Raw genomic sequence first — 25821 nt, 5'->3', positions numbered from 1 at the left:
TTTTTTTTTTTTTTTTTACAGGTAATTACTAAATGTAATTAGTCTTTTTTCCTAATAAAACTTTTACTTTGCAATAAAAACAACAACAAAATAATTAAAATAAGACGTATGAACTGAAAATTCCGTTACGATAATCAATCCTCATCACTAGTTTTAAAGAAACAAGATATTTTTGAGTTTATATGCAAGTGCATGTGAGAGAAATCCTAAAAAAGAAGCTGCAAAAAAAAAGAAAATCCTGAAATGCTATTTACTAACCATATGTTAAATCTATCCTTTCATTTGTCCAAAGAGGGCTTTGCAGAGGCCCTGTGCAGTGGGGATCACTCTAGATGTCTAGCACAACTGGAGGAGGTGGCCTGGTCAACCCTTTGGCCTCGAAGCAGCACATTGAGGGCCCTCGCCTCCCTGCTCACCTCAGAGGAACCCCAGGTCAACAAAGCAGCATCCGACTACCTCTCCTCCGCAGCCTCAGACAGACACTTCAGAGCCAGGGTGAGCAGTGCTGACAATAGACCAGGTTTCCCAGCATGTGAAAACAGAGCGGCGTTTGAATGTTGTCTCGTTTGTAGGCAGTGGAGTACTACACCCAGGCGCTGTCAGAGGCTGGAGTCCAGAGCCAGAGGGCGGCCTGCTCTGCTCTCAGCTGCCTTCAGGTCTGAGTCCGATCGCTGTATTAATCCTTTATCATAATATCTGACAACAGTTTTCCATTTTGGATTTGAGGAAAGGATTCATGAAACCTGATTTATTTGTGTCTGAAGGCAGTGGAAAGCCTGAAAGCAGTCATAGCGCTGTGTGATTCAGCTGATGAGGAGCTGCGTCATGTGGCCATAGAGACCCTGCTCACATTTGGTGAGTACTGTTCTACATTCATTAATCATTTCTTACCCTGCATATTCACAAATCAGGGGTTATGAGTTTAGTTCTTATTATCTGATTAACCTTAAATACTTAAACTATTGCATTCTTGGACTCAAAATTATCACACCATACAAAATTACAGGACAGCCAAAGATTAATTTATTCTACATTTCTAAATGCTGGATTTTATGTTGTTTATTTCCTGTATTTATCTGTTCTCTAAACTGGACATCATGCACCACGGGTATATTTGTATATTAAGGTTTTACTGTATCTGTGATGGATAACAGAAACTGCCCTCTAAGAAATAATTATTTAGTAATTGTTAATAAGACTGCAAATTAAAACACTTTTTTTTGCAGATTAGTTAAATCTTTGACTTGTTCCGTTGACACATGATAGAATGACCTGAGGAGAAGTTAATGTTGCAAATATCAATGGAAATGAAGGTGGATGTAGGTATAGTTAATGAATCTCACCAAGAAAAATATATTTATTTACATGAGGTCCTGGATGTAAAGAAGCTGCTATTGATTTGTAATGTTTTTAATAGACGTGTCGATACAAATTCAAATAAAATAGGGCTGTTTGATCTTCTAATGTTTAAACAAAATTAAATCCAAACCCATTCTTTTATTCCTATATACGTTGCAGGGGGCTCTGCATTTCTGTAATATGTGTTTTTTAAGCTAGTATTAATAATTTAGAACATATTAATATAGGAAAAAAGCTGATGCGCTTGGATAGGAATGAGTATAAAAAGTATCATTACATTTTTTGTTTAAATTCTGGTGGGTTTTTAATTCATTTTTAAAAATTAAAAATCAATAAATCCAACCTAATTAAAAAAAATTTCAATGCCTGTTTGATCTGTGATGGAGAGTAATAGCTTGGTGTCAAATATTTGAAATTGAGAAGTTAAAACCCTCATCAACCTTATCATCAGACAGAAGCAGTTTTTTTTCCCTTCCTACTGACTTCCTTCTACCAGACTTTGCACTAATATGCATGGATACAGCACCACGTCTTATAGTTCGCATTGACTTTTTGTAGCCTATGCTTAATTCATAATGATTAAAATGAAGGGAAATATCTGAAATGTATTTTACTGTGTGTAAAGAGTCTACATGAGTCGATATTTTATACTGAAATATCAAAATGCAAGTTTTTAAATGTACTAAGGTCTCTGCTAATATACTTACACAGGTCATGGATACATTTTTTTTTCTTTGTTTATTTTCTGACCTGAAGCTGAAATTTTCACTGTTTATCTCTTTGCCATCACATAAAACCTCCTTGAACTGCTGTGTTTATATAAAACCCTCATTGCTCCTGCAGGTGAGGAGGGGCGGCTGGCGTATGAGCAGCTGGACACAGTGGTTGGGAATATGATACGCCTGGGCACACGGAGAGGCAACGCCGTCACCACCGCCTTCTGAGCCACCTTCGAATCCCAGCCCTGAGGAGCTCAGACGCTCAGCGTCAAGCACACGCAATGCACACCTACCTGAGCTGCTCTGCTTGATCATCTGAGGACAGGAAGTGGATTCTTGTTTGGAACTGCCTCTTGAAAGAACTAACACCAAACAGACAGTCTTAACACACAACCTGTACCCCTCCTTCATCCAGACTGGGACTCTTTTTACTCTATTAAGAGACACACACTCCTCCATATTTTCCTTGCTTTCTGAGCCAGATAGGGTAGTCGGTGTGAACTGGAAGCAGAGTTGGAACTTGACTGGACCCCAAGCTATTATCACCGCTGCTGCACAGACTGTGCATATATTCCTGCAAAGCATCATCCCCTTAGAAACAAGCACACACTTATTATCAAGGAATCTGTTTATAGCTACAGACCGATATGTCTCTTAATATTTAGTGACATATTTTTTTTATATAATTATGGCGGCATGTTTTAGTTGGTGGTTCTGCATTGTGCTTTCAGAGGATTGCACCATTAAGCTTGTAAATACACCATCTTTAACACAACTGGTTGTGCTCACATTGTAATTTAATCTGTTTTCTGGTACGTTCCAATTGATTTTTTTTTCAGGGATTTTGCAGCAGCCTATAGAGGATGCTTGTTTTATGGGAGTGGGTGATGTCAGAAAGCTGTTTTAAAGCCTTCTGGAGATAAAAGCAGATACCTATGAAAAGCAGATGCCTACTGTTCCACTTGCTCTGCAGTTTTACGCCCAAGCCTTCTTATGCTTGTAGATTAACGTGCAATCTTTGTTTTGTATATATGTGATTTTTGTTCATAATTTTGTTTTTTTGCACCCGGTTCAAGGCGAGAAGCCCGTTGGATAATGTCAGCTTCAACCACATGAGCCTTGGTGAGATCTTGCTGGCAAATTCCTAAAGGTATTTTAGGTATTTTATTTTTTCTTTGTAAATGTAATGTTCCTGCCAGATCAGGGGCAGGTGCAAGATGATAAATCTGGACAGGGATCACTAGAGAACAAATGCTTTAGGATCTGATGAAGAAGATATGACCTGAGTGTTATTGTAGCCTTGTTTATGGCTAGCTGCACATTTTCTGATTTTAATATGAACCAGCTTAATGAAATGCCTTGTTTTTCCACATCCTTAAACTGACCTGGGTAAGGATCTACAGCTGCAGCTCAATAAATTAGAAATTTCTTTGAACATTTGTCGTAGAAGTTTATTTTTGCTCATTTTGACAATTAAGACTTACATTGGTCGTAATTCTCCAAAAAATTAAGCTTCTTAGACCATTGGAAAAATCGTACATAAGACCAAGAAAAGTAGAGTTTTAAATTGGTGCTTTAGGGTAGCTTGGTAGAATGTCCATTCACTGCACATCAGCGCTCCCTTTGCTTTTATTTAAACAGTGTTGCATGGACCATAAATGCCTGGTTGCTTTAATAGCAGCAATCTGTATTACTGGGCCTCTCTTTTAATAATAAAACATATTTCCTCTGAGATTAGAGTCAGGAAAGCTTGTTGTCCAATTGTGTATAGCATAAATCAGCATTTCCACAAAGCGTCTCAGCAAAAGCAAATTGTTTTTTTTGTTTTTTTATGCAACACTTGTTCCTTTTACTAAACTATCCAGTATTATGCATGGATACAACCCCCTGTAGACAGACATCTTTTTTCATTGACATTTCTGTGTTGTTTTTTTTTGTGAAAATCGTCTCTGACTGTCTGCACAACGTGTCTGCATAATTTTCCCATCGCTTGTTAGGTTGTAATTTGGCCTTTTATAATTCATATGTATAAAGTATTTTTTCTCTGAGAGGCTGAATTTAAGGCTTTAATCAGCTGTATGCAGATATGATCAAAAGGAACATACATCACTATGGTGAGTTTACACAAGGGTGACTTTTTAAATTTGAAGTATTCAAATAAATTAGCTTTTGATGTTCTAATTTATTGAGTTGCACTTGTAATGCCTGCTTTTATCATGCTAACTGTACTACTGAGTCATGTGCTAATAATGCACTGGGACAAAAACATATTAGAACCCATTTCCTATTTATTTAATACTTGTTACTTGTTATTCTACTCTCTTACTGTAGTAGTGCAGGAAAAAAAGTTTTGTGAAATATTTGCATATTTATGTTTTTTTCCAGAGCTAATATTTGAACTATTGACCTCAATGTTTTTTTATGGTCTTGTAAAGTGATGCTTAATTTTAATTGGAGTTTATTTTGTAAGAAATATGATTGATTTGCTAAAATAGTATCTTTTCTTCATTGAAGTGTCACAGAAATGTTGAGACTCCTATATATTTATAAATGTTACTTTATTAGCTAGAGGTTTACTGTAACCAAAGGATATTTGATTATAATTTTGACCTTTCCACAAAAAGAGCTAATCCAATAGAATGTATTTTCAATAAAACATTTGCATTAAGGCCAGAACTTTGATCTAAAATGAAAAGCACAACAAACTGTAACCCTGAATAGATGGATCTTTAGATTTAACTTCCTGATCGACCTTAAAGCCATATTGATGAATTTTCTTATTCATTGTATTTTTTTTCTGTATTATCTGTAAATGTGTGAACTGTTACTAAAATACCATCATGTTTTTCTATACCCATTTTGCAAAATACTGTCCAAATCTGAAGCAATTTTTATTTCTTTTTGTGCATATATCAGTTCAGTATTTTTTAACCTAGTATCTAAATTAACCCACTTGTCTGTATATAGCATTTTCCTTTTTATGAACTTGCAGTTGACCAGTGTTTATAATTAGTGGGCCATGTGAATCCTAAGCACTGATAAGTACAAGCAAGCAAAAGTGTGCACATGTGGAGTTTAGTTTTAACACTTTGCTGAAATTGAAATGTATGTGGTCCATAGCTTCAACACTGATCCATCTACTAATCTGTTGTAGTCAGCAGTATTTCCTGTGCTCCAATATTGTAATAAAGTATATTTTTGCATATTTAACATTTTGTTTGGAATCTTTCTATATTGTTAATCAGGAGCTGGTCAAAATTGTGCAAACAAGTGTTTGCAGTTAATAGAAAATCCTTTCAGTGTCCAGCTCAGATGCTTAATAGGGAAACTGGTTCGGCTGCGCAAAAAAAACTTAATGGCCTAAATTATGCAGACTGGACCCAAAATTATACAATGTAGAAAAATTACAAAACTGCCAGGTAAAACATTGAGTCTGCGACACAGGCTGGCTTAGAACTTTTCCATATGAGACTGAGATTTTCCTTTTCCCACCTCCCCCCTTAAAATTTAACATGCACTTTTCTGTTCAGTCTCAAATTGAAGCTCAGGTTTTTTAAACCAGTTGGAAGGGAATGGAAAGATTTGCTAGCATCAGAATCTTGTGCTAGCAAATCTATTCAAATTGAATTTGCCATTTATGACCTGCAAAATCTGGATGCTTTACCAAATCACTCCTTTGGCTTTCACATTTCAGGGATTGACTGATTTGTGCAGTATATAATTTAGCTCCAAAGGAGTGAGCTGAAGTATAAAACACCCCTTTAATTTTGTTATGTATACTCTTTGGTTATAACCAAAGATTTAGCTATATTTTAATGTCAGTTGCAGGCCAACAGTGCAAGCAGGTAGATCTGTGCATCGAAAGACATTACAGTCATTAAAAAGCTTGACCCATTAGATACCCTTCTTTTTAATCATCTCCTCTAAAAGGTTTTGAAGTGGTTCCATCAAATTGAATTTAAACCCATTTCAACAGTCTTGCTCTATATAGTGAGGACCATGCATGGACTCATTTTAACACTAGTCACACCTTTCTAAAAAGATTTGCAAGGGGAACTGAGGACCAACAAAAGGGCCTCAGTTTGATAGTCAAGTCAGAAATACAGAACTCACTGATTACAGGACAAAAGCAAACACTTTATGTAAAGCGCTGCAAAAAGGGACACAAGCCAGAATCAGAGTATCATTTAAAACCTTTATTGTACAGATTATGTACAAAATCAATTATAGCAGCTTGAAAAACTGGCTCCAATAATAACCAGATCTAAAACTTTAAAATCAGGTTATGAAAAAACATTTTAAGACTTCAGGACTTCTCTTCTGTGAAAGCTGCCCAGCACTCAGTAAAACTAACAACCAATTAACTGACTAAACATCCCCACCCAAGTTAGTCAGGATGTTGTGGTTGAAAAATAACCCCCCCACCCCACAGGGAAGAAAAAAAAAAAAATATTCAGAACATTTTAAAGAAGTCCGCTGGATGTTAAATTAAGGAGTGCAAAAAAAAAAAAAAGCCACCAATGAAAAGCTTGTCAAATGATGAAAAGCTTGTCTCCTTCAGTCAATTTAATCCTGATCTTCTGCTTCTTCAAGGTCTGATGTGTCCCCAGCACTGTAGTCCGCTTCATCTTGCTCATAGGCATTCACATCCTCTTCTTCCACACCAAGAGCAATGTCCTTTATTTCTTCCAGGTTTTCTGGGCACTTCCCCGTCAGCCTCTATAAAATAGAAGATGCATGTTATGTGTAGCAAGACACTTCGCCCTCACACAATGAAAATACCTCAACCCTTATGACAGGCATCCCCAAAGTCGGTCCTCGAGGGCCGCTGTCCTGCAGGTTTTAGAGGTTTCCTTGTTTTAGCACAGCTGATTATGATGACTGAAGTCGAGCAACAGCCTGTTAATCAGCTTTCAATTAAAATCAGCTGTGCTGGAGCAAGGAAATCTCTAAAACCTGCCGGACAGCGGCCCTTTAGGACCGACTTTGGGGATGCCTGCCTTATGGGATAGTGCACGAATAAAAATCTGTCATATGTCCCAATTTACAAATTAATTTGTAGCTCTCCAGCTGATTGTATAAACAAAAAGGTGTGCAGTAACAAGTCTAAGGATAGTTTTATACATCCAACCTTTTCCCATCAGATTTCCTACTGCCAACTTGTAGCAGAAAGGCTGCACACTTCTGCAAGAGTCCCCTGGTGTTCAGCATAATTTACACTAGAAGTTTCCTCTACACAATCTCAAAAATGAAGTGCAAGAGTACAAACCTCAATCATGTCAGCCATGTACTGCACATGTTGTGCCAGCTCCTGCAGCTCTTCGTTTTCAGACTGAAGCTTGCTAATCTGTTCATCTCTGGCCTCAATGTCTTTGTGCAACTGGTTTCAAGAGAAAGACATTTTAGCAAAGCACAGGATAAGTTTACTGAACTAAGTTTTAAAAGCACTGCAACAAAGTTTTAGTCTTACAAGACTGAACATTAGACAAGAGTATGAGGTGGTACAAACTCCCAACTAATGACTGAATAAGTTTACTGCCATCTGGACTGGTTCCCTCCCAGGGTCAAGTCAGAGTGTGGGAACATTCAGAAAGCTAAACATTATCTGCAACCTTGTGATCAACTCACCTTCTCATTCTCCTGTAGGACATTGTACAGAGCCTTTCGCCGTTCCTCTGCCACCTCTTTCCAGTAAGAAGAAGGTGGAGTTTCTAAAAGTTCAGAGATCAGTGTATTTTTAAAAGAACTTAGAAATGTACAACATTTACAGAAGTGATCAGAAATTTACCTTTGACCATAAGCTCATATGCTTCATTGGACAGGCCATCTGGCAAACAATCAGCTTCTTCTGTTTGTGTGGATTTGACTTCTACTTTAACCCTCTTAAGACCTCTAGACTGGTCCAGTATAAAGTGTTTCCGCTTAGAAATAGCCTTCCCCGTCTGAAATAGAAGAGCCCAGTTAGAACTGTAATCAGAAAGTACAATAGAAAAACCCTTTATTTTAAATAATATTTATGGTCGCAGAGCATACCTGAAGAGATTTAAAACTTGTGTTGACTGCTGAAGGCTGGATGACCTGCAGGCTTTGCCTCGATTGCCCAACTGCCCTTTGAGATGGTGCAAAAAAGCTCTGGAAGGCAAATTTACCATTAGAGCTCCAGCAATCAAATCCACAAATTCTTGCAACTTCATGCTGAAACTTTCATATTAAATCGTTAAATATTAGACTTATGGTGCAATGTTTAGTACATTAATGCAAGCCACAGCATATACATCAAGTTTAATAAATGGTTTGATTTCAACCATTTAGTCATTTTATTATATTCCAAACTAATTTACAGAAAAGGCTGCAGCACATTTGTGAGAATCATTGTTCATATAAATATCACAATAAGAACTCCTGAAATGACAATTTACAGTTCAGCCAAAAAGTTAAATTCAAGGCAGCAAATGCTTGTCAGAGGAAAGCATTTGGTGAAGCTTTAATTTTTTTTAGAAATTCACATCACCTGGTAAGATGCCCTAGTTAAAATTTCACCAAAGGAAGGTGTTAGAGACCTCTTCTAATAAAAACAGCTGCCACATGCTCAAGGGCAGGGCAAGGAGTCGTGGGAAAGTTCCTCTTGGATGCCCATTAAAGAGCAACCGCTCAGTTAATGTTTGGCTAAACCTAAACAGGACCATTGTTTTAGGACATAATCTAATCTTCTAGAGATTTTAAACAATCCGAGAGCCTGAAGTAAGACCTGTAATCATTTAAAGATGACACGTGTTGCTAATGCTCATTTGTTACAACTCCATCCCTCATACTTTATTTAGAAACTTTACAGCTGGGTTGTAGAACTAATAAGTACACCCATACCCACGTCATTTCAACAATATGACCAATGTGCAGTTTAGCTTCAGATGTAATAAAAATCCCCTTTTTATAAAGTCAATTGGGGTTTTACCCAAGCCAACTCTGAAGTAATTCGATAATAATGAATATAAAAATTCTTAACCCCCCGCCCAATATGAAATGCTTCTGAATTACCTTTATGTTCTCATTGGACCTCTGCTGCTTCAAGCCTCCAGTCGAATTCATTTTCTTTCCGAAATCCTAATAAGTTAAACAAGTCAAAAATTCAAACGCTCATTCTTTTAAATAAAACCAAAAATGGTCTAGCTAAGAGTAAAATTCGATTTTGGTCAACTAAATTGGAATATCAACAAAAAAGGAGAACGCACTGCATGCTAAAAACAAGCTAATTCAATGACTGTGCTAACGTTAGCGCTACTCGTCAATATATATACAGTTAATTTATCCCTGGGGACCACCATGCTGGGTAACGTGTCATTTTATATCCAAGTTAAATTCAAAAGCTCCATTATTGTAACCGTAACACTCACCTTTGAACAATCTTATCAAAACTCCTCGCTAGGCTTGTTTTTTTTTTCTTTTCCAACTGAAGAATCTCGCGCCAGGGTCTTAAATACGCACACCAAGTCACGTGTAAAACAACCAATCACTGTGGAGAATGTTACGCCCCTCTTTTCTCCTTCAAAGGAGATACTCACGCGAGAGGCGCAGAATGGATTCCCTGCGTACGGGAATTGCCCTGCCATATTATGAGTGGCAAAAGCTGTATCAATCTTTCCGAACTGACTCTTTGTTAATAAAACGTCTCATTAACGGAGACTCGGTTAGTGGGAAAGCTCTGTATTTTCGATCAATTGGGGATACTCAGTGCTTCACAAAGGAGTTGTTTCAGGCGCAAACCTGCCACACACAATATGGCGGACGGCGCGTATATTATTTTTTTAATGCATCAACGTCGTGTCAAGTCACTTGTCAACTTTCTACTTCTAAATGTTTTTTTATTTAATAAAAGTCCTTAAGAAAACGAAATTTATATAAAGAATATAAGATTTATTAACTTAATTATTATAATTTTTTTTTTTTTTTTTTTTTTTGTGGGAGAAAATTCCGATGCACACTCCATTCCAGTAGATAGCGGTAATGAGCACATAAGTTGCATTCATAACCGCCATGAAAAAAAAAGAAGAAGAGGAAGTCACGCGTCATATTAGTACTGGTTATTTGTTACTGCCTGAGCAGCCATTTTAAGGGGGAAGGCAGAGGAGCCGTCGGGTGCTAATGTGCTGCTATTAGCCGCCCTACATACACACAAAGAAAGCGAACGGGGACTGCACGTCGTTAAATATGGGCCCTCCAGGAGACAGAACACACCACACATCGACTGATAGAACGGGGGATCTCCGCTGGATGGTCGATTTATCTTGACATGGCATGCGGCGGGGCGAGCCGGAGGTTGTGACGACTGAAGAAAAGAAGAGAAAGCACTAGCTCGACGCGTCAGACGTCGACAGAGAGGGGGGGCCGAGATATTTTGTTTAGCTAACGTTTGTATCGCAGCTCAGCGTTCACTTTTAACATATTACCAACCGATTCATGTGTCAAAATCGTTGACATAATTTGAATACTATGGAGCTGAAGTAGTGAGCGCAAACAAAAACGGCTACAGAGGAACCCTGAGTCAGTCTTTAAATAATAACAGTGAGCAAGACAATGTAAGAAAGGCGTGGTAAAAATGACTGACCACACATAAAGAGCCTCAGTTAAGCCAGTCTGTCTTAAAAGAAGATGTAGCTTTAATCACAGGTTCACTACTAGTTAGTGTCAGAATGAATACCTAGGTTGACTTGCTTGCTTGCTAGCTAGCTAGCAGACCTTAGCCAGTGAGCTAAAAATAACGCCCGCATCATGACTATCAGCTGTGGCAGCAGCACGAGCCCAGGGCCGGATGAGTGACGGCATAAGTTCAGGAAATGTCGGTTTACTTTCGCTGTAGTCTTCGATGTTGCCGGGTGCCTGGATCTGTCGGCATCTGTGTCTACCTGCCATGTTCGTCTGCATCCCCAGTCCGCCTGTGACACGCTTATAACGGTCTGTGTTCAGAGAAACAAAACAAAAAATAAAACCGCAGCCATGGATCAGGGATTCTGAGATGACCCAGTTAACAGAATATCGCTGTAGTTCACAATCTCACTAGCACAAAGAACATAAAACAAGGAAAGTCACCAATATGCGTTTTGTTTAGTAGCAGACTCTATTAGTCTAAGTTAACATTTGTAAAAGAGAGCCACATTTAAGTTGCTGTTTTCTTGAAATCTGTTGTGTTCATTTTCAGTGGCAGTTAAAAAAAACAACAGCTAATTTGGCTGGAAAGCCACATCTTAAAACATGGGTTTTTGATTAGGTATCAATGTGATGGAGTCTTAGTCTGTTGACCATTCCTTGCCTCAAAACTGCCCTTTTTGTTTTTGGAAACAACCACATATTGACATGACGTAGTTTAATCTCTGATTTGTTGGTCTTTTAAGTTCATAGCTGGAGGTTAGAAGATATAGTTTTGATGCATTGTCAGCTCCACCCTTAAACGCGTACAAAAAAAAAAGAACTAGTGTCACTAAAGTATACTACACAAGAGGAATAGACGCTGCCAACAAAATCTAACCATGGGGGACCCAACGTCAAGAAGAAACCAAACAAGAAACCGTCTTCGAGCTCAGCTTCGAAAGAAAAGGGAATCTTTGGCTGATCAGTTTGACTTTAAGATCTATATAGCCTTCGTTTTCAAGGAAAAGGTTTGTCAACAATTTGGCATTAGTCCATGGTGTTTAGACCGGAGATGCACCAGTCAGTTGGCCAGAAATGAAAATCAGCTGATTTTTATTTACTTTTAATAACACTGGGAATTGGTGGAAACATAATTAGTTTCAGGGTTTTCCAGGACATGTACATGCAAGAAAAACATGAATAATTGTATTCTTTCCCTTTTTTGCTTCATGTGTCATTCCTTGTTTGATTCCTCCATTACCAATTCCGTAAAAATTCAAAAAACATCCACTGGACTTGGTTTTCAAGATTTTTCTCATTTTCATTTTGAAGTGAGAAAGCTTCCTGGAGAGGTGGCGAAACGTCTTCAAATCTTGAAAACCAAGTCCAGTGGATATTTTTTGAATTTTTACGGAATGACTATGACCTGGCTGACTGAGAACCTTCATCTCCATTCCCAATTGCCCTTACCTCCTTAGGTCCTCCATTCTTGTCTTGTCTTCCCTCCTTGAATTGGCAAGTCAGACCTAAAAAAAAAAAGTTAGAGAGATATCTATTAATCCATAAAATCCTGACTGGTGCATCTCCAGAATATCTCCCCAAAGTTCCTCCTGTGCAAAACTAAAATTAGCTTGCTTTTTTTTTTTCACAGAAGAAGAAGTCTGCACTTTTTGAGGTAGCTGAAGTGGTGCCTGTGATGACCAACAACTATGAAGAAAACATCCTACGGGGCGTTCGCAATTCAAGCTACTCCCTGGAGAGTTCGATAGAGCTGCTTCAAAAAGATGTCGTGCAACTGCACGCCCCAAGATACCAGTCAATGCGAAGGGTAAGACTCAACCATATATCAAAGTCCCCATTAATGTGTTAACCAAAAATACAGTTGCTACAACATTTACTACTACTACTACTTTTTTTTTAGGATGTGATTGGCTGCACACAGGAAATGGATTTTATCCTTTGGCCACGCAATGATATTGAGAAGATTGTATGTCTGCTGTTCTCCAGATGGAAAGGGGCTGACGATGAGCCCTTCAGGCCTGTGCAGGTCTGACCTTTGTTTCTATGCAAATACATCTCACCTAAAAAAAATGCACTTCCTCACATTTTTGTAAATATTGAATTCTGTCTTTGTGTGACGAATCTGAAAATATGACACTAAAAACAATGTAGGTAGTGTATAGCTTGTTAAACTTTAAATGGTTTGCACTCTCAAAATAACTCAAAGCACAGCTATTGCTGTCTAACCCACAGGCAACTAAAGACTCGTTAGTGTTGATATAAAAAGAAGAGCCTAAACAATAAGGGATTTTTTTAAGGCTAATATCAGTTTTGGGGCTTTTAATAAAACAATATCCGATATATTGGCGGATATCAGATGTATATCATCCAGAATATAAAAATAAGATAAAAAAAACGAAACATGGACAAACATGAAATATGCACTGTCCAACTACAGTCCAATTCAAATTCTCATGATAACCAAAAATATGTTTCAAGATAAAGAAACAGAAAATAGAGCTATAGAATTAAAATATGCAACTTTAATTTGAACAGTGTCACCATAAGACTATAAGATTAATTTATGTGGTGCTGATTTGGATATTTCCTGAAATCTGTGTTTTGGTTTTTTTTCTCCTTACTGGTGCTGGAACCCTGACTAACTTTAACACTGCAGATTATGCATCCAACAGCTGTTACATCCTTCATGAAGTGGCTCCACACCTGACTGTTTCCCTCTCACTGGGAAATGTAAATATATACATTTAGTGTTATTTGCTAATTAGATTTCAATTCTACAGATGAGCATTTGAAAATAAAAACAAGTGCCTGAATACAGTTTATAGTAATAACACACAGGCTAATGGGAGGTGTTTTGTATCTTATTCTTTCACAAAAACTCCACAGAAATATAACTTTGTCATATTTACAAGTAACGGAAAAGTTCCCTCCTCCACTAAACAGAAGCTACTAAACTAGATTTAAGTAGCCATGCTGCAGGTTTTTAACTATCCAAACAGGATTACAACTAAATACAGTAGTTTGAGCCTTTAAAAATGTGTTTAATTAAAAAATTTACTTCTAAATTTATTTGCCCCAGTATAGTCTGCATGGGGGAACAATAGGCAGTGGGGGGCTAATTTGGTTAATAATCCCTGCTGGTCTTGGAATTGTTAGCTGTCAGAGTTGGATACCTTACTTTGAATTAATATTGCTGGAGATTCCCAGTAATTCCAGGTACAGACCAGTGATTACTAATTCAATGTTAATCTTTAACACAAAATTTTCTGCAAGTCTCATTTCTTACCTGATTGCTCTTAAGGAAGCTGGAGATTACTCTTTTTTTTTTTTTTCCCTTCTTCATTTTACCCAAATTCACAAACTCTTATCAGTTATGTTGAAAAAAATATAAATATATAAATCCTAGTCCACAAACATCCTTGTTCACATGTTCACTTAAATGTTCCCGTTGTTTTTTCACGTTTATGGATTGCATCTAAAAATATCAAACATATTTTCCATTCAAACCATAGATATGAAATAAAGCATTATAGCAAACAATGGCTAAAGTATATGGGTGTCAGTTTAGTTTAGTTTGTCTGTAGGAATTTAAAATATCCAGCAGGTGTCAGTATTCAGTTACACAGTATGGACACAATGTCAATACAGTCTGCAGATGTGTCGAAACGCTTCATGACACCTCATGGACTCATCACTAACGGACAGTAGTGTCCCAAAGAACAAAAACTCTCCAAAATAATCCTATAGTTATCAGTCATTCAATGAGTTTTCATAATCTATTCAAAGTTTCAAACTTACCTGTTTGCAAACAGCGCAACATGCTTGTTCCAATCGATGAAATTGTCCATAGGGATATTAAATGTTACACCAATGACAGCGCCCCTCCATGCTGCGTCACACCGACGTGTGGCCAATAGGATGCGACCCTCACGATTTGCGAGATGTGAGCTTAGCACAAGATTTCACGAGACTACATGGGAAAGTCAAGATGGCGGCCCGGTGGAGAACAGATTGGCAGATTTTGTTTGGCAAGTATTTGAGAAAAGTTTCCGGGGGTAGGGGGGAGCGTACAATCTGTCCTTTTTTTTAAGTAAAGGCTGTGTGGTTGGCTAGCTAAAAACCTGATTTCAGCATGAAGTGTTGTTTGACACAATGTGATAATTTTATTTTCCTTCTAAAATTATGTTTATTTCACAAAGAGGTAATAATTACACAGTGCTAAAATCCTAATGCCGTTGCCAAAGCTGGTGCATATAAAACTCGTCTGCTCTCCTTAATGCGTCCTAACAGCGTGTTTCCACGGGGACATATGATGTCTTGGGGCACTAAAGTGTAGTTTTGCAACATCACACCTTACCATGGATTAAAGTGTATACTTTCTCCCTCTCCGTCCAACTCCCATGCTTACGCTAGCTCCAACAGTGAGTGTGTGCTTGTGGGGTTAGGCCGTTCAGAGAGAGCTCATTGAGGGGAGGGGCAGCATGGAGTGCAATCAGTGCAGTGATGAAGTTTCTTTCAACTGATTTCAGCAAAAATAGGTTTTAGAATTTTTAAATCAGCCACATTTTCGCCAATGTCGATAAATGAGCCAGACGGCAAAATCGGCTGATAAATTGGCCTGCCGATGATGTTTGTTGTTTTGTTTAACATTAGAAGACTCGTTTTTTGCAAAGTTTTAAGCATCACACTCTCCACTGAGATACTGTTAAAGAATTTCTGGCTGTTTCTCTGTCAGAACAATGACCAGTGCTACTACTAGGGAAGTGGAGCTCTCAGGATTACGTTGCCACCACCATGCCTAAAGCCAGTAAAATATTCTGTCCAGTTCTTGACTCGTACACACATTGTTGTGCCTGACTTTTTTTCCATAGCACTTTCTGTAGAAAACTGGATTTGTCATTTGTGTACTATATTTGTTTTACTAAGTTTGTTTTCACTTTGGAGGGTGTTTTTTTTTTTTCTTGGTCTGGGACAGAAAACCCAGGTGAACATCGGGTTTCACTTTAAAATATATTTCAGCTGCCTAGATTTTGAATATAGATTTGTTCTTTCCTTCCACAGGCCAAGTTTGAATTTCATCACGGAGACTATGAGAAGCAATGCTTGCATGCCTTGGGTCGTAAAGACAAAGCTGGAATGGTCATGAACAACCCAACTCAGTCTGTGTTTCTCTTCATGGACAGACAACATCTGCAGGTCAGTCTACTCAGACATGATGAAATAACAGCTCTAAGAAGTTAAAACACTGTTCTAACACAACATTTTACTTCTTGTGTTTTTTTTAGACTCCTAAAACCAAGGCGACGGTTTTCAAGTTGTGCAGCCTGTGCCTGTACTTGCCCCAGGACCAGCTGACCTGCTGGGGTGTGGGAGACATCGAGGATCACCTCCGCCCATACATGCCTGATTAAGGCTTCTCGCTCACCCAGTCACACAGAGACGAGCCTTTTCCCGTCCTCCCTTCCTTCCCTAAGGCTTCAGAAGCAAATTGATGTACTCATCTCCTCCCTGTCCCTTTGAACTTGTGCTTGGATCTCCCTTTTTGTTCTCCACTCATTCTCCCTCTGACCTGAAGCCCATTTGCTTCCCATTCTTTACTCCCCACCATCTTCCCAGTGTGTGTCCCAATACTTTCTGCCATTTTTGGATCAGCTCTGACATTTTTTACTTTATTTCATTCCCTTTTCCTTACTCACCTGTTTTATTCTTTTTGTTTTGATTATTATTTGAACCTGCACGGACATTGATTTTTGAGTGGTTGGTTGTTCTATTGGAGCCACACAGTCAACAGCATTGGTCACTGAATGAACTCTTTATGTTGCATCTAAACTGGAACAAACAACACACAAGTCATGGTTGTTACGATGGACATGCCTTATATCCTTGATATGATAAGGAAGGATTGTTAACGCTTGTTTTGTAATGTAACTAGGGCTTCTAAAACAAGTTTAGACCTTTTTTTTTGCCCAGGATAGGCATGAGCAGGTTTTAAAAACACCTGTATTGGCAAAGATAACAAGAGCCACAGTGTTTGTCAAATCATACGGTGTAGGTATCGCTTCTTATAAACTGCCTTAGTTTTTTCTTTTCTTTTTTGCTGGACTTAAAAATGTGTTTTGTAATTTTCTTTTCTCAGAAACATTACTAAACAGGCCTTTGATTAAAAATCTTGAATATCTCAAAAGGCGTTGAGCAAAAAGTTGAGACAGGTTGGTATGTTGTCAAATTTGATTTCTCATTCATGCACTATTTCATTTAAGCTACTGAAATCAGTTTTTATGCTTCGTTTGAGGGATGTGGGTTGGTGACTAACTGCAATGGTAACAGATTTGATCGTAATAAACGTAACAAATAAAAACCTAACAAATTTCTGTTTAAATTTGATCTACTAAAGAAAAAATTTAAAAAAAAAATCTGCCAAGCTTCTTTGAATTAAAACTGAGTTTTGAAGTGTTTGCTGTTTTGAAGACTTATGAAGTTCTCTGTTAAGTTTCTGCTCCTTCCTGATTCAATGTGTTTTAGTTGGAAAGGCGTTTAAGGCATGTCATTTTGGGGTTTTGATTTTTCTGTTCTCTAATCTTTACTGCTGAGCATATCTCAATACAGTGCAAAGTCTGAAACACCGACTCTTTGTCCAGCTGGCTTTATTGCATGTACAAGAAACATCCAATGCTCCATGTTCCTAACAACAATACTCAAAAGTTGTGAAAGTAAAGGCAGAACCTTTTTCTGCAAACGTCTCCACTTTAAGAATCCCACATTTTTAATGCATATTGTACAACGTCCACTAGGAGGGACGCCCTAGCTGCTGCCGAGGTGTTTTGTATGTCTTCCTTGTGCAATAAGCTTCCCTGTGGCTTTGCTGGTGAGATCTACAGTTGCAAATGCCAGCGTTCTCCCCTGCTTCAGGACTTGTGCAGTGATGAGCACGTCTTCCCCCATCTTGGCAGCATTCATGTATCTGGAACATAGTGACATTTGTACACCCACATTAATGCTTTATAATTCTCGCTATAAATTTGAATTTAGTTTAACAGCAACAAAATACCAATGTTTTAAAAAGGAAAAGGTACAAAATCAGTTTAAATATATTTTATAGACATGTCAACTAAATAATGCATATTAAATGTTGCACACATCAGAACACATGTAGGGCTATAAAGTGGACATTTGTAGCAAATCAGCTACAGAGGTTTTGCCTACATAGATCTCAGAATAAGTATTCACACCCCTTTGAACTTTTTCACATTTTCTCCATAAGCTCCCCAGAGTTACCATCAGCCTATTGACTAGATGCACTTTTTTTGTGGTACCATAATAAAAGGGGCCAAAAGCTTTATTTTAATGAATGCAGAAAACGTCAATTGATAATGCATTGGGGTATGTCTGGAAAATAATAAATTACTGAAGCATATATTAACTTACGTTATATTCATGTCCACGCTGACCCCTGGGGCTCCTCTGTCGCTGTACATAATGGCCATGGTGGAAATGACGTCTACCAGGGTGGCTGTCATCCCGCCGTGCATCGTCCCTCCTCGGTTAGTGTGCTCCTCATCCACCCGCATCTCACACACCACCTTCCCGGGACTCGCAGACACAACATCCACCTGCAGACAACAAACATCCACGGTTTGAAAACACAAACCTTCAGAGCTCAGTTTGGACATTTCGGTTTTAAATTTACCTTACTCAAGACTCTGTCAAATCCCGGGTTGTCAACCATCGCTCTCATTAATTGTTTTAAAGAGTTTAAAGTAAGTGAACCCATGTTTGACGGTTAAAAATAAGGCCAATGTCAAAGTTGTTTTTTCCCCACAGGAAGTTGTTACGTTTTATAAATCTTCCGGGTAGAACCTGAGTCAAAAGTAGCGCAGGATGATAGGGGAAAAAAAAAAACAGCACTGATATTTCTACTTATTGATATACATTTCTGTATGTTTACTCTCTATGTTTGTCACTCTTAAGTATGTATATTTTTTTCGTTTAGATCTAATTTCCTGAACCGCTGCGCCTCTACACTGAGATTTATTGCTCCATTCTCACTCTATGGTGCATTCAAGTCATTTCAAAAGTATATCTAGATTAAAACCAATGAGAAAATGAGTCACAAAACTGTGATCAGCCAATCACTGTAATCAGTCATAACATTATGGAAACTGACTGCAGTTATCAGCTGGTAACCCCAAAAACTCTTTCTGGATTATCTGACCAGACCAAAAAGAAGCCTTTTATTCCCTTTAAATCTTCAAGATAATTCAATTTTAACTTTGTCATTACATTGTCAACTACAAAGCAACAAAATGAAGTCTCTGCATTTAACCCATCCCCCTTGTGGAGCAGTGGGCTGCCATTGTGCATCGCCCTGGGAGCGGTATGGGGTTAAGGGTTCTGCTCAGGGATCCAGAGTGCAGGGGTGGAGCTAAATGGGGGGCCATGGGTGGCCATGGTCACCCTTAGCCATTCCTTGGCCACTGCTGTGGCCAACCCTACCATTATTTTTCCCTTCTAAAGGTTTATTTATACTTGGAATCTAGGTTGTCTGCATAGGTGTCGCAGTGAACAACAAGACATCCCCGCCCCCTCCACAGACACTCTGCTGCACCTCTCCCAAATTGTAGGTGAGCTCAGACAGTGCCACAGACAGGAAGCCGGCTTGTTTTGTTTTTATGACCGAAATTACGGGAAAAAAACTCGTGAAGATGGACCAGCTAGAAGACCGAGGTGCTCGAGAACGCTGAGTATTGATTATGTTGGGTTAAGTTAAACAGTTTTTTTGTTTTCTGGGGAGAGTTGTTTCCCGTTTCCTTGCTTAACTCCTTATCAGTTGGTGGCGGTAATGCACTTTTCACTAGTTTGCAAACCGCCATAAAACCTCACAAGAAGAAGAAGAACGAAACTTTGCACAGCGCCGGAGGTATTTCACTGTTACACGTACCCGGGCTGGTTTTCAAACAAGGAGCGAAAATGGTTTAGTAGTTCATATTCTTCTCTATCGTCCACTTATTAAAGCTCTTGCTGCGACAGCAATGGCTTCTACATCAAACACGGACACGCCGTCTGTGTCTGATGTGGAAAAAAGCAGGAGTGGACTCTGCGAGGAGTTCGCTGCCATAACGGGAACTGATAGCGCCGTGGCTCAATGCTACCTGGCTGAGAATGACTGGGAGATGGAGGTTAGTCAGAGGCAACAGCTGCTGCCCATTTGATTGATTTGGTCACCGCATGTGGGTGGGGAGAAAAACTATAACCTAATACCTACAGATTCAACTGGAAAGGTTTAATTTACACCATAAATTTATAACTAGGTTTGTTTTTTTCTGTATATATTTTTACAGAGGGCTATAAACTCATTCTTTGAAGCAGACATGGAGAGAATATTTGAAGAGGACTTTGAGGAGAGTGACAGCATCCCTCAAAAAAAGAAGCAAAAGGTCCAGAAAGAATCTCCTAAGGAGTGGTAAGTCAACTCTTTTCGCCACATAGTTTCTAATTCTGGTGGATTTAAGTTTAATGCAGTTATTCCAATCTCTGAAAACATTTCCAGCATCGATTTAACTGGAGAGAGTCCAGCTGCACGAAAACCATCGGATGAAGAAAATGAAAAACTGTCCCTGATCTCCTGGAACGTAGATGGACTGGACACAGACAATCTGGCAGAGCGTGCTAGAAGCCTCTGTTCATATTTAGTCTTGTAAGTAACTCCAGCCTTAAAGCTATGAGTCACTGACTGGATCCAACTCATCATAAGAGTTGGAGAGATTAAAAAATAACATTCTGCCAAACTATTTATATCCAATGAATATTTCACATTTAGCTACACAGTTTATTTTTTATGTGATATATCAACATACAGTTTAGTTATAGAATGAAAATGTAATGTTATATGATTTTAGTTACCGGTAATTTATTTTTTGTACCAAATGTGGCATGCATTCCTGGCTAGCTTCCTGACTAAATGCCTTTTAGAATTTCATTTTTTTTGTCTGCATATCATTTGAGGAGCATCTCTACCGGCTTTGCACATATATAGACAGACATGTTTCCCCCAAAATAGGATAAGAATCAGTTTTATTCACCATACTAGTAAACACCAACAATACATTTGATTTTGGTTCTTTTTTTGCTCTTAGTCAAGGCATTTAAATGCAGTAAGTGTGTTTTTACAAATAAAGACCATGAGGTTGATTAGATGCGTACATGGCCACGTCCTTCACATTACAGGGTTTCCGCGGGTCATTAAAAATCATTAAAAGTAATTGAATAATAATTTTTTTAATTAAGGCCTTAATTGGCATTAAAATTCATTAAATGTGATTATTGTGGCATTTAAAGTGCTTTATTTAAAAAAACAATTTCATCAGATATATCAGATTTAACTGCTTCTGCATTTTTGCACGGAACTGCTTCCTGTCAACCGTAAAGCCGTGTTTTCCGAAAAAGAAGCTCTAGGCGGAGAAAAAGCTAGAGAACGAAACAAGTGTCTGGAAAATTAGGAATTAGGGACATGGCTGCAGCCTGTCGATGGTAAAGATGATGCAGGATTTTGCCTTGTTTTATACATGTATATATAAAAGTCATGGGTACCTTTTGATGGCATTAAAATTATTTCTAAGAGCGTTAAAAAGCATTGAATTAGAGTTACTCATTCCTGTAGAAACCATGCATTGAGAAGAATATTTTTTCTGTTGCCTAGCAACCTGAGATTAACATGTTTTTTTTGTTTTTTTAGATATGTCAAAAATTTCAAGAACATTTTTGCAAATTTAGTATTTAATTTGAAAGAAAACAACAAATGGGATGCAATAAAACGTCATTGTGCCAAACGGTTCACCCTTACCCTAAGTCAGTAACTCTTAGAGCCAACTTTTGAAGCCATTGCTTTTGCAAGCTTGCCACCAGGATCTTTGTCAACTGAGTGAGACTGATCCAGATCCTTTATATGTTGGCTGGTTTTGGCTTGTGAACAGCAATCTTAAGGTTTAACCACAAACTCCGACTCTTAAATGTTTACCCTCTAACTGCCACAGTGATGTTTTGGTATTAATTTAAGGAATATGAAAAGAAAACATCTCGTTAAATGCAATAATCCCCACGAAATATTATTTAATCATTTGGAAAATTACTTAGTAGTTCACATCAGTTATTACTCTTCACACTATCCAATATGTTTAGCTTAAGTGTTGTTTTACTCCATTACTATTAACAGGTTTAGTGGACCACTTTTTAAAGTAGTAGAAGAATGATTTCATCAATTAGCTCTAATAATTTTATTTCCCCAGTGTCCATGATTTTTGCTTCAAACCTCATCCGTTTTTCCTTTCTGCTAATTACAGCTGAATATAACTTTTAATTCTTAATTCCTTACACATATTAAGAGTTTAGTTTATATTTATAATTGTAAAACACATGCAGGTTAACTCTTGCAAAAGGGATAGAAAGAATGAATATGTGATCATACCAACTACAATGTATTGCCAACTGATGTGCTAAGCATGCAAATATGAAAAGCTCTAATTTAAAAATCCCCATCCAGCTTTCCCATGACTAACCAGTTTCCCTTTCTGCTCCTAGAAAGTATCCCCAGGAAATAATGCCGTCACCATGTTCAATCTATGCCAACTACAAGCATGTAGATGTTTCACTCCAGGTTTTCATGAACTTTAAGTGTCCACGGTTGCTTTACTTTACTTTAAATGTGTTACTGCTGCCTAAAGGGCTGAAGAGAGATTATCAGTATTCTGTAAAAAAAAAAAAAAAAAGAAGAAGGAAATCTAGTCGAACCAAATGGAGAGCCTCTGCTGTTTGAAATGAGTAGCCCTGAATCTACAGGGCTCATAGACCTTACATTCCAAAGTAGGTTAGCAAGGTGAGGTCGTCTGGAGGAGCAGATTTAAATCGGTAGATTCAATCATTTTATTCAGGGCTTGTACGACATTCCTTAAATGTAATGATGTAGTCAATAAATACAGTAAAGCATGAACATTTTCTCACTTAACCTTTATATTTCCGTCTACTTGCATAGGTACACCCCTGATGTGGTATTCCTGCAGGAACTCATTCCACAGTATGTGCAGTATTTGAAGAAACGAGCTGTCAGCTACCTCATCATTGAAGGTATGGCTCTAAGAGGCTTTTATCTGAATGAATTCATGCTGCAGAAGAAAAAAATAATTAGTTTCGCTTATTACTTTTTCTTCTGAATCCATTATTTATGTATACACATAATGGATTCATATAAATATATATATATCCATATATATAAATAATCGATTATTGAAATAATCTTCAAGTAATTTAGAAAATGATTAATAGTAAACTGGAGTATAGAGACTAAAACATGCCTTTAGCTCACAGAGCGACCCACTTAGAGCGGTAATTACACCAACATTGTTTAAAAAAAAACAAAAAACATTTTGCATTTAAAATTAAAAAGACATGTTCGTCTATCAATATGCTCTATCTAGAACTCCTCAAGTGGAAAAGATTTAGTTCTACTTTGTTTAATTTCACAAGAACTCTTCTTTAAGGAACCTTTTTTCTATCCAATTATTAATCGAAAAAATAATTGAGATATATATATATATATATATATATATACATACACACACACACAATGATCTTTTGTTAAAAGGAAAAATAGGTGTATTTTCCAGCTAGGAACAGATGGGCTAATGAGGAAGTGACTTGAAATACTGTAAGCTAATTAACTGTATTTAAAAATGCTTTTTTTTGCCAAAGTAAAAAGATGCAAGTTTAGCTAAAAATGTGCTCATGTTTTACTCCTTAACTTCTCTGCTTGATGGAATTTCTTCCATTTTCCTCCAAGCTGTGTTAGTACTGACTGCTCTCCTCTGCAGAAAACATTTCCCCACAGAGTCCCACTCTAACATGTCGACTACACAGTCCCACTTATGAATACGTTAGGTATACTTACAAGTTTTCTGATATCTTTTTGGAGGTGGTGAAGATGGCTACTTCACAGGAATGATGCTGAAGAAATCTCGAGTAAAGTTCTTGGAGAGTGAGATCGTAGTTTATCCTTCCACACAGATGATGAGGAATCTGCTTGTAGCTCAGGTATTTGCTTTCATTTAAGCTACCAGAATGTTACTGTGATGGAGTATATATTTTTTTTCACACATTTTGTCATGTTACACCAACTCATTATGTGATGGACCTACAGGATGAGGTACCTAGGAAAATGGAAAGACACACAGTTTTCTTTCCTTCCTTTATTGTGGTGTATTTATCTGCTTCCATTTTCCCATCCACTCTGATTTAAATAAAACAGGTGACCTTTAAAGGTCAGAAGCTGTGCTTAATGACATCCCACCTTGAAAGCTGTAAAGGCCATGCCCAGGAGCGGATGAAACAGCTGCGGATGGTGATGGAGAGGATGAAGGCTGCTCCTGATGATGTCACCGTCCTGTTTGGAGGCGACACCAATCTGAGGGACACTGAGGTCAGCGTTTCCTTGCTGCACTGAGCTGATTTCTGTTTCAACCCGTTTTATAAAACCGGTTGTTTGTTCATGGTTTTTCCAGGTGGCCAAAGTGGGCCTCCCCTCTAGCGTCTGCGACGTGTGGGAGCGACTGGGCAAGCAGGAGCACTGCCGCTACACATGGGACACCAAAGCCAACACCAACAAGACCGTTCCTTTCGTCAGCCGCTGTCGCTTCGACCGCATCTACTTCCGGCCAGCTTCCAAGGAAGGAATCCCATGTCTGGCACCGGATCACATGGCCCTAATCGGACTGGAGAAGCTGGACTGTGGCCGCTACACCAGTGATCACTGGGGCATTTACTGTAGCTTCGCTGCAGCATAGAGATGCTGTAAACAGCTGGAAGCTGCTTTAGATCTCTTACCCTGATCTTTTTTTTCTGTTTCCTGACCTTATGCTGCTTGTTATTATCTGGTCTTTATGTGATTACGTTTATCTCTTAATTGTTTTAAAAGAAGCTAATAAACTTTAAAGCTGTTTGGAAACTCCAGCTGAGGTTAAAATTTTTATCACAACTAAATCGTACGTCTCTGACGGAAGCCTGAGGCTTTTCACGTGATCATCTAATGATAAAGGTTGCAGCATCAAACAAAAATTAATAAATACATCAAACATGAATAAAAACACAGAGACAAAAAATAACTGCATCTGTTTTCTGACATGGTGCATCGTTTTTTAAACATAAGTAGTTATTGAATACTACCACTAGATGGCAGCAATAAATTGCAGAGCTTTAAAAAAGTAAAAGTCCTGGAAAATTTGAAGGGTTAATGGAACCAGATTTAGCTTGAATGGGAGTTCAGATGAGCTTTAAGGACTTTAACTGGGATGAAACTTAACTGGGAGCAAAATAGGTTGGTAATATAAAAGATAAAGCAGGGAGAAAACAAATTCTGTTTTTTTTCTTCTATTTTTAATTAAAAGAGAACAACCCAAACTAATTTATTGGTTAAAAACCAACAATCTGGGCCCTTGATAAAACATGATTGGTTGAAAACCAATATTTTTAGACCAATCCCCCACAGCTGCCATCTAGAACCACTGATCTGGTTTGTGCAACTTCACTTTTTCACAGACAGCCTGTCTGATTTGGATCACTTTTCCCCTAAAGTTCATGATATTAAACTTTGAAGTGTTACATAAATCAGTCAAAAGAAGACATAGGTAAGGAAAAAGGTCAACATTTTTTTTTTAACAGAGTGAAAAGACTGACATAAGCAGAACACACCGAATTGACTCTCTGGTAGCATCATGCCCTCTTGTTTCTCTTCCTGGTTTCCGTACAAGGACACTACAATAAAATCCCTCTGTGCACACTAAAACATAAGCATCTGCTGTAATTGTGGCTTAATGTGTTTTGCCTTGTTTTTTAAGGCAAACTGGAACAATTTGTGATTTTCTGGCTTTGTGGTGCATTTCCCTTCATGTAAATGGCACATTTTGTTCTAAAAACACACAAAGTCAGCAGAAGTTCAGAAGGATTTTATCCTGATTAAGGTAGAAAAGCTTTCACAGCTGTGTGCACAGCCTTTAACTCTGAGAGATCACGAGCAGCTCACATATGGAGACACCAGTCATGTGATTTATCTTTCTGT

General features: G+C 38.0%; 5 protein-coding genes across 5 annotated transcripts in view; 3 read left to right on the top strand and 2 right to left on the bottom strand.

Annotated features, from left to right (window-relative positions):
• Positions 1–2340, top strand: part of fam65b (family with sequence similarity 65 member B) — a 76672-nt gene extending 74332 nt beyond the window's left edge. Inside the window, exons 15-18 of the mRNA XM_015379613.1 lie at positions 219–495; positions 573–656; positions 765–855; positions 2203–2340. Coding sequence (XP_015235099.1) covers positions 219–495; positions 573–656; positions 765–855; positions 2203–2303 — 553 coding nt within the window. The 3' untranslated portion in view covers positions 2304–2340. The remainder of the gene's footprint in view (positions 1–218; positions 496–572; positions 657–764; positions 856–2202) is intronic.
• A 3929-nt stretch (positions 2341–6269) lies between these two features.
• gmnn (geminin, DNA replication inhibitor) lies at positions 6270–9560 on the bottom strand. Its single transcript, XM_015379618.1, has 7 exons — positions 9470–9560; positions 9114–9179; positions 8112–8210; positions 7867–8020; positions 7707–7789; positions 7348–7458; positions 6270–6797 (listed from the first exon to the last, which is right to left on the bottom strand). Exons 2-7 carry the CDS (start codon positions 9162–9164, stop codon positions 6645–6647), a joined length of 651 nt encoding a protein of 216 aa, XP_015235104.1. The 5' UTR covers positions 9165–9179; positions 9470–9560; the 3' UTR covers positions 6270–6644.
• Positions 9561–10165: 605 nt separating this feature from the next.
• Positions 10166–17347, top strand: LOC107087843 (chromosome unknown open reading frame, human C6orf62). Its single transcript, XM_015379630.1, has 5 exons — positions 10166–11728; positions 12352–12528; positions 12622–12747; positions 15783–15917; positions 16007–17347. The coding sequence occupies exons 1-5, from the start codon at positions 11600–11602 to the stop codon at positions 16130–16132; spliced, it is 693 nt and encodes a 230-aa protein (XP_015235116.1). The 5' UTR covers positions 10166–11599; the 3' UTR covers positions 16133–17347.
• A 76-nt stretch (positions 17348–17423) lies between these two features.
• acot13 (acyl-CoA thioesterase 13) lies at positions 17424–18568 on the bottom strand. The gene is made up of 3 exons (XM_015379622.1): positions 18409–18568; positions 18147–18331; positions 17424–17682 (listed from the first exon to the last, which is right to left on the bottom strand). The coding sequence occupies exons 1-3, from the start codon at positions 18490–18492 to the stop codon at positions 17523–17525; spliced, it is 429 nt and encodes a 142-aa protein (XP_015235108.1). The 5' UTR covers positions 18493–18568; the 3' UTR covers positions 17424–17522.
• Positions 18569–19637: 1069 nt separating this feature from the next.
• Positions 19638–24716, top strand: tdp2 (tyrosyl-DNA phosphodiesterase 2). The gene is made up of 7 exons (XM_015379617.1): positions 19638–19897; positions 20060–20181; positions 20269–20415; positions 22747–22838; positions 23683–23801; positions 24016–24186; positions 24269–24716. Exons 1-7 carry the CDS (start codon positions 19751–19753, stop codon positions 24548–24550), a joined length of 1080 nt encoding a protein of 359 aa, XP_015235103.1. The 5' UTR covers positions 19638–19750; the 3' UTR covers positions 24551–24716.
• The last annotated feature ends 1105 nt before the right edge of the window (positions 24717–25821 follow it).

This window comes from Cyprinodon variegatus, unplaced genomic scaffold (assembly GCF_000732505.1).
Source record: "Cyprinodon variegatus isolate N-32 unplaced genomic scaffold, C_variegatus-1.0 Scaffold196, whole genome shotgun sequence".
In the NCBI taxonomy this organism is placed as follows: Eukaryota; Metazoa; Chordata; class Actinopteri; order Cyprinodontiformes; family Cyprinodontidae; genus Cyprinodon; species Cyprinodon variegatus.
This window is presented reverse-complemented; position numbering and strand designations above follow the sequence as displayed.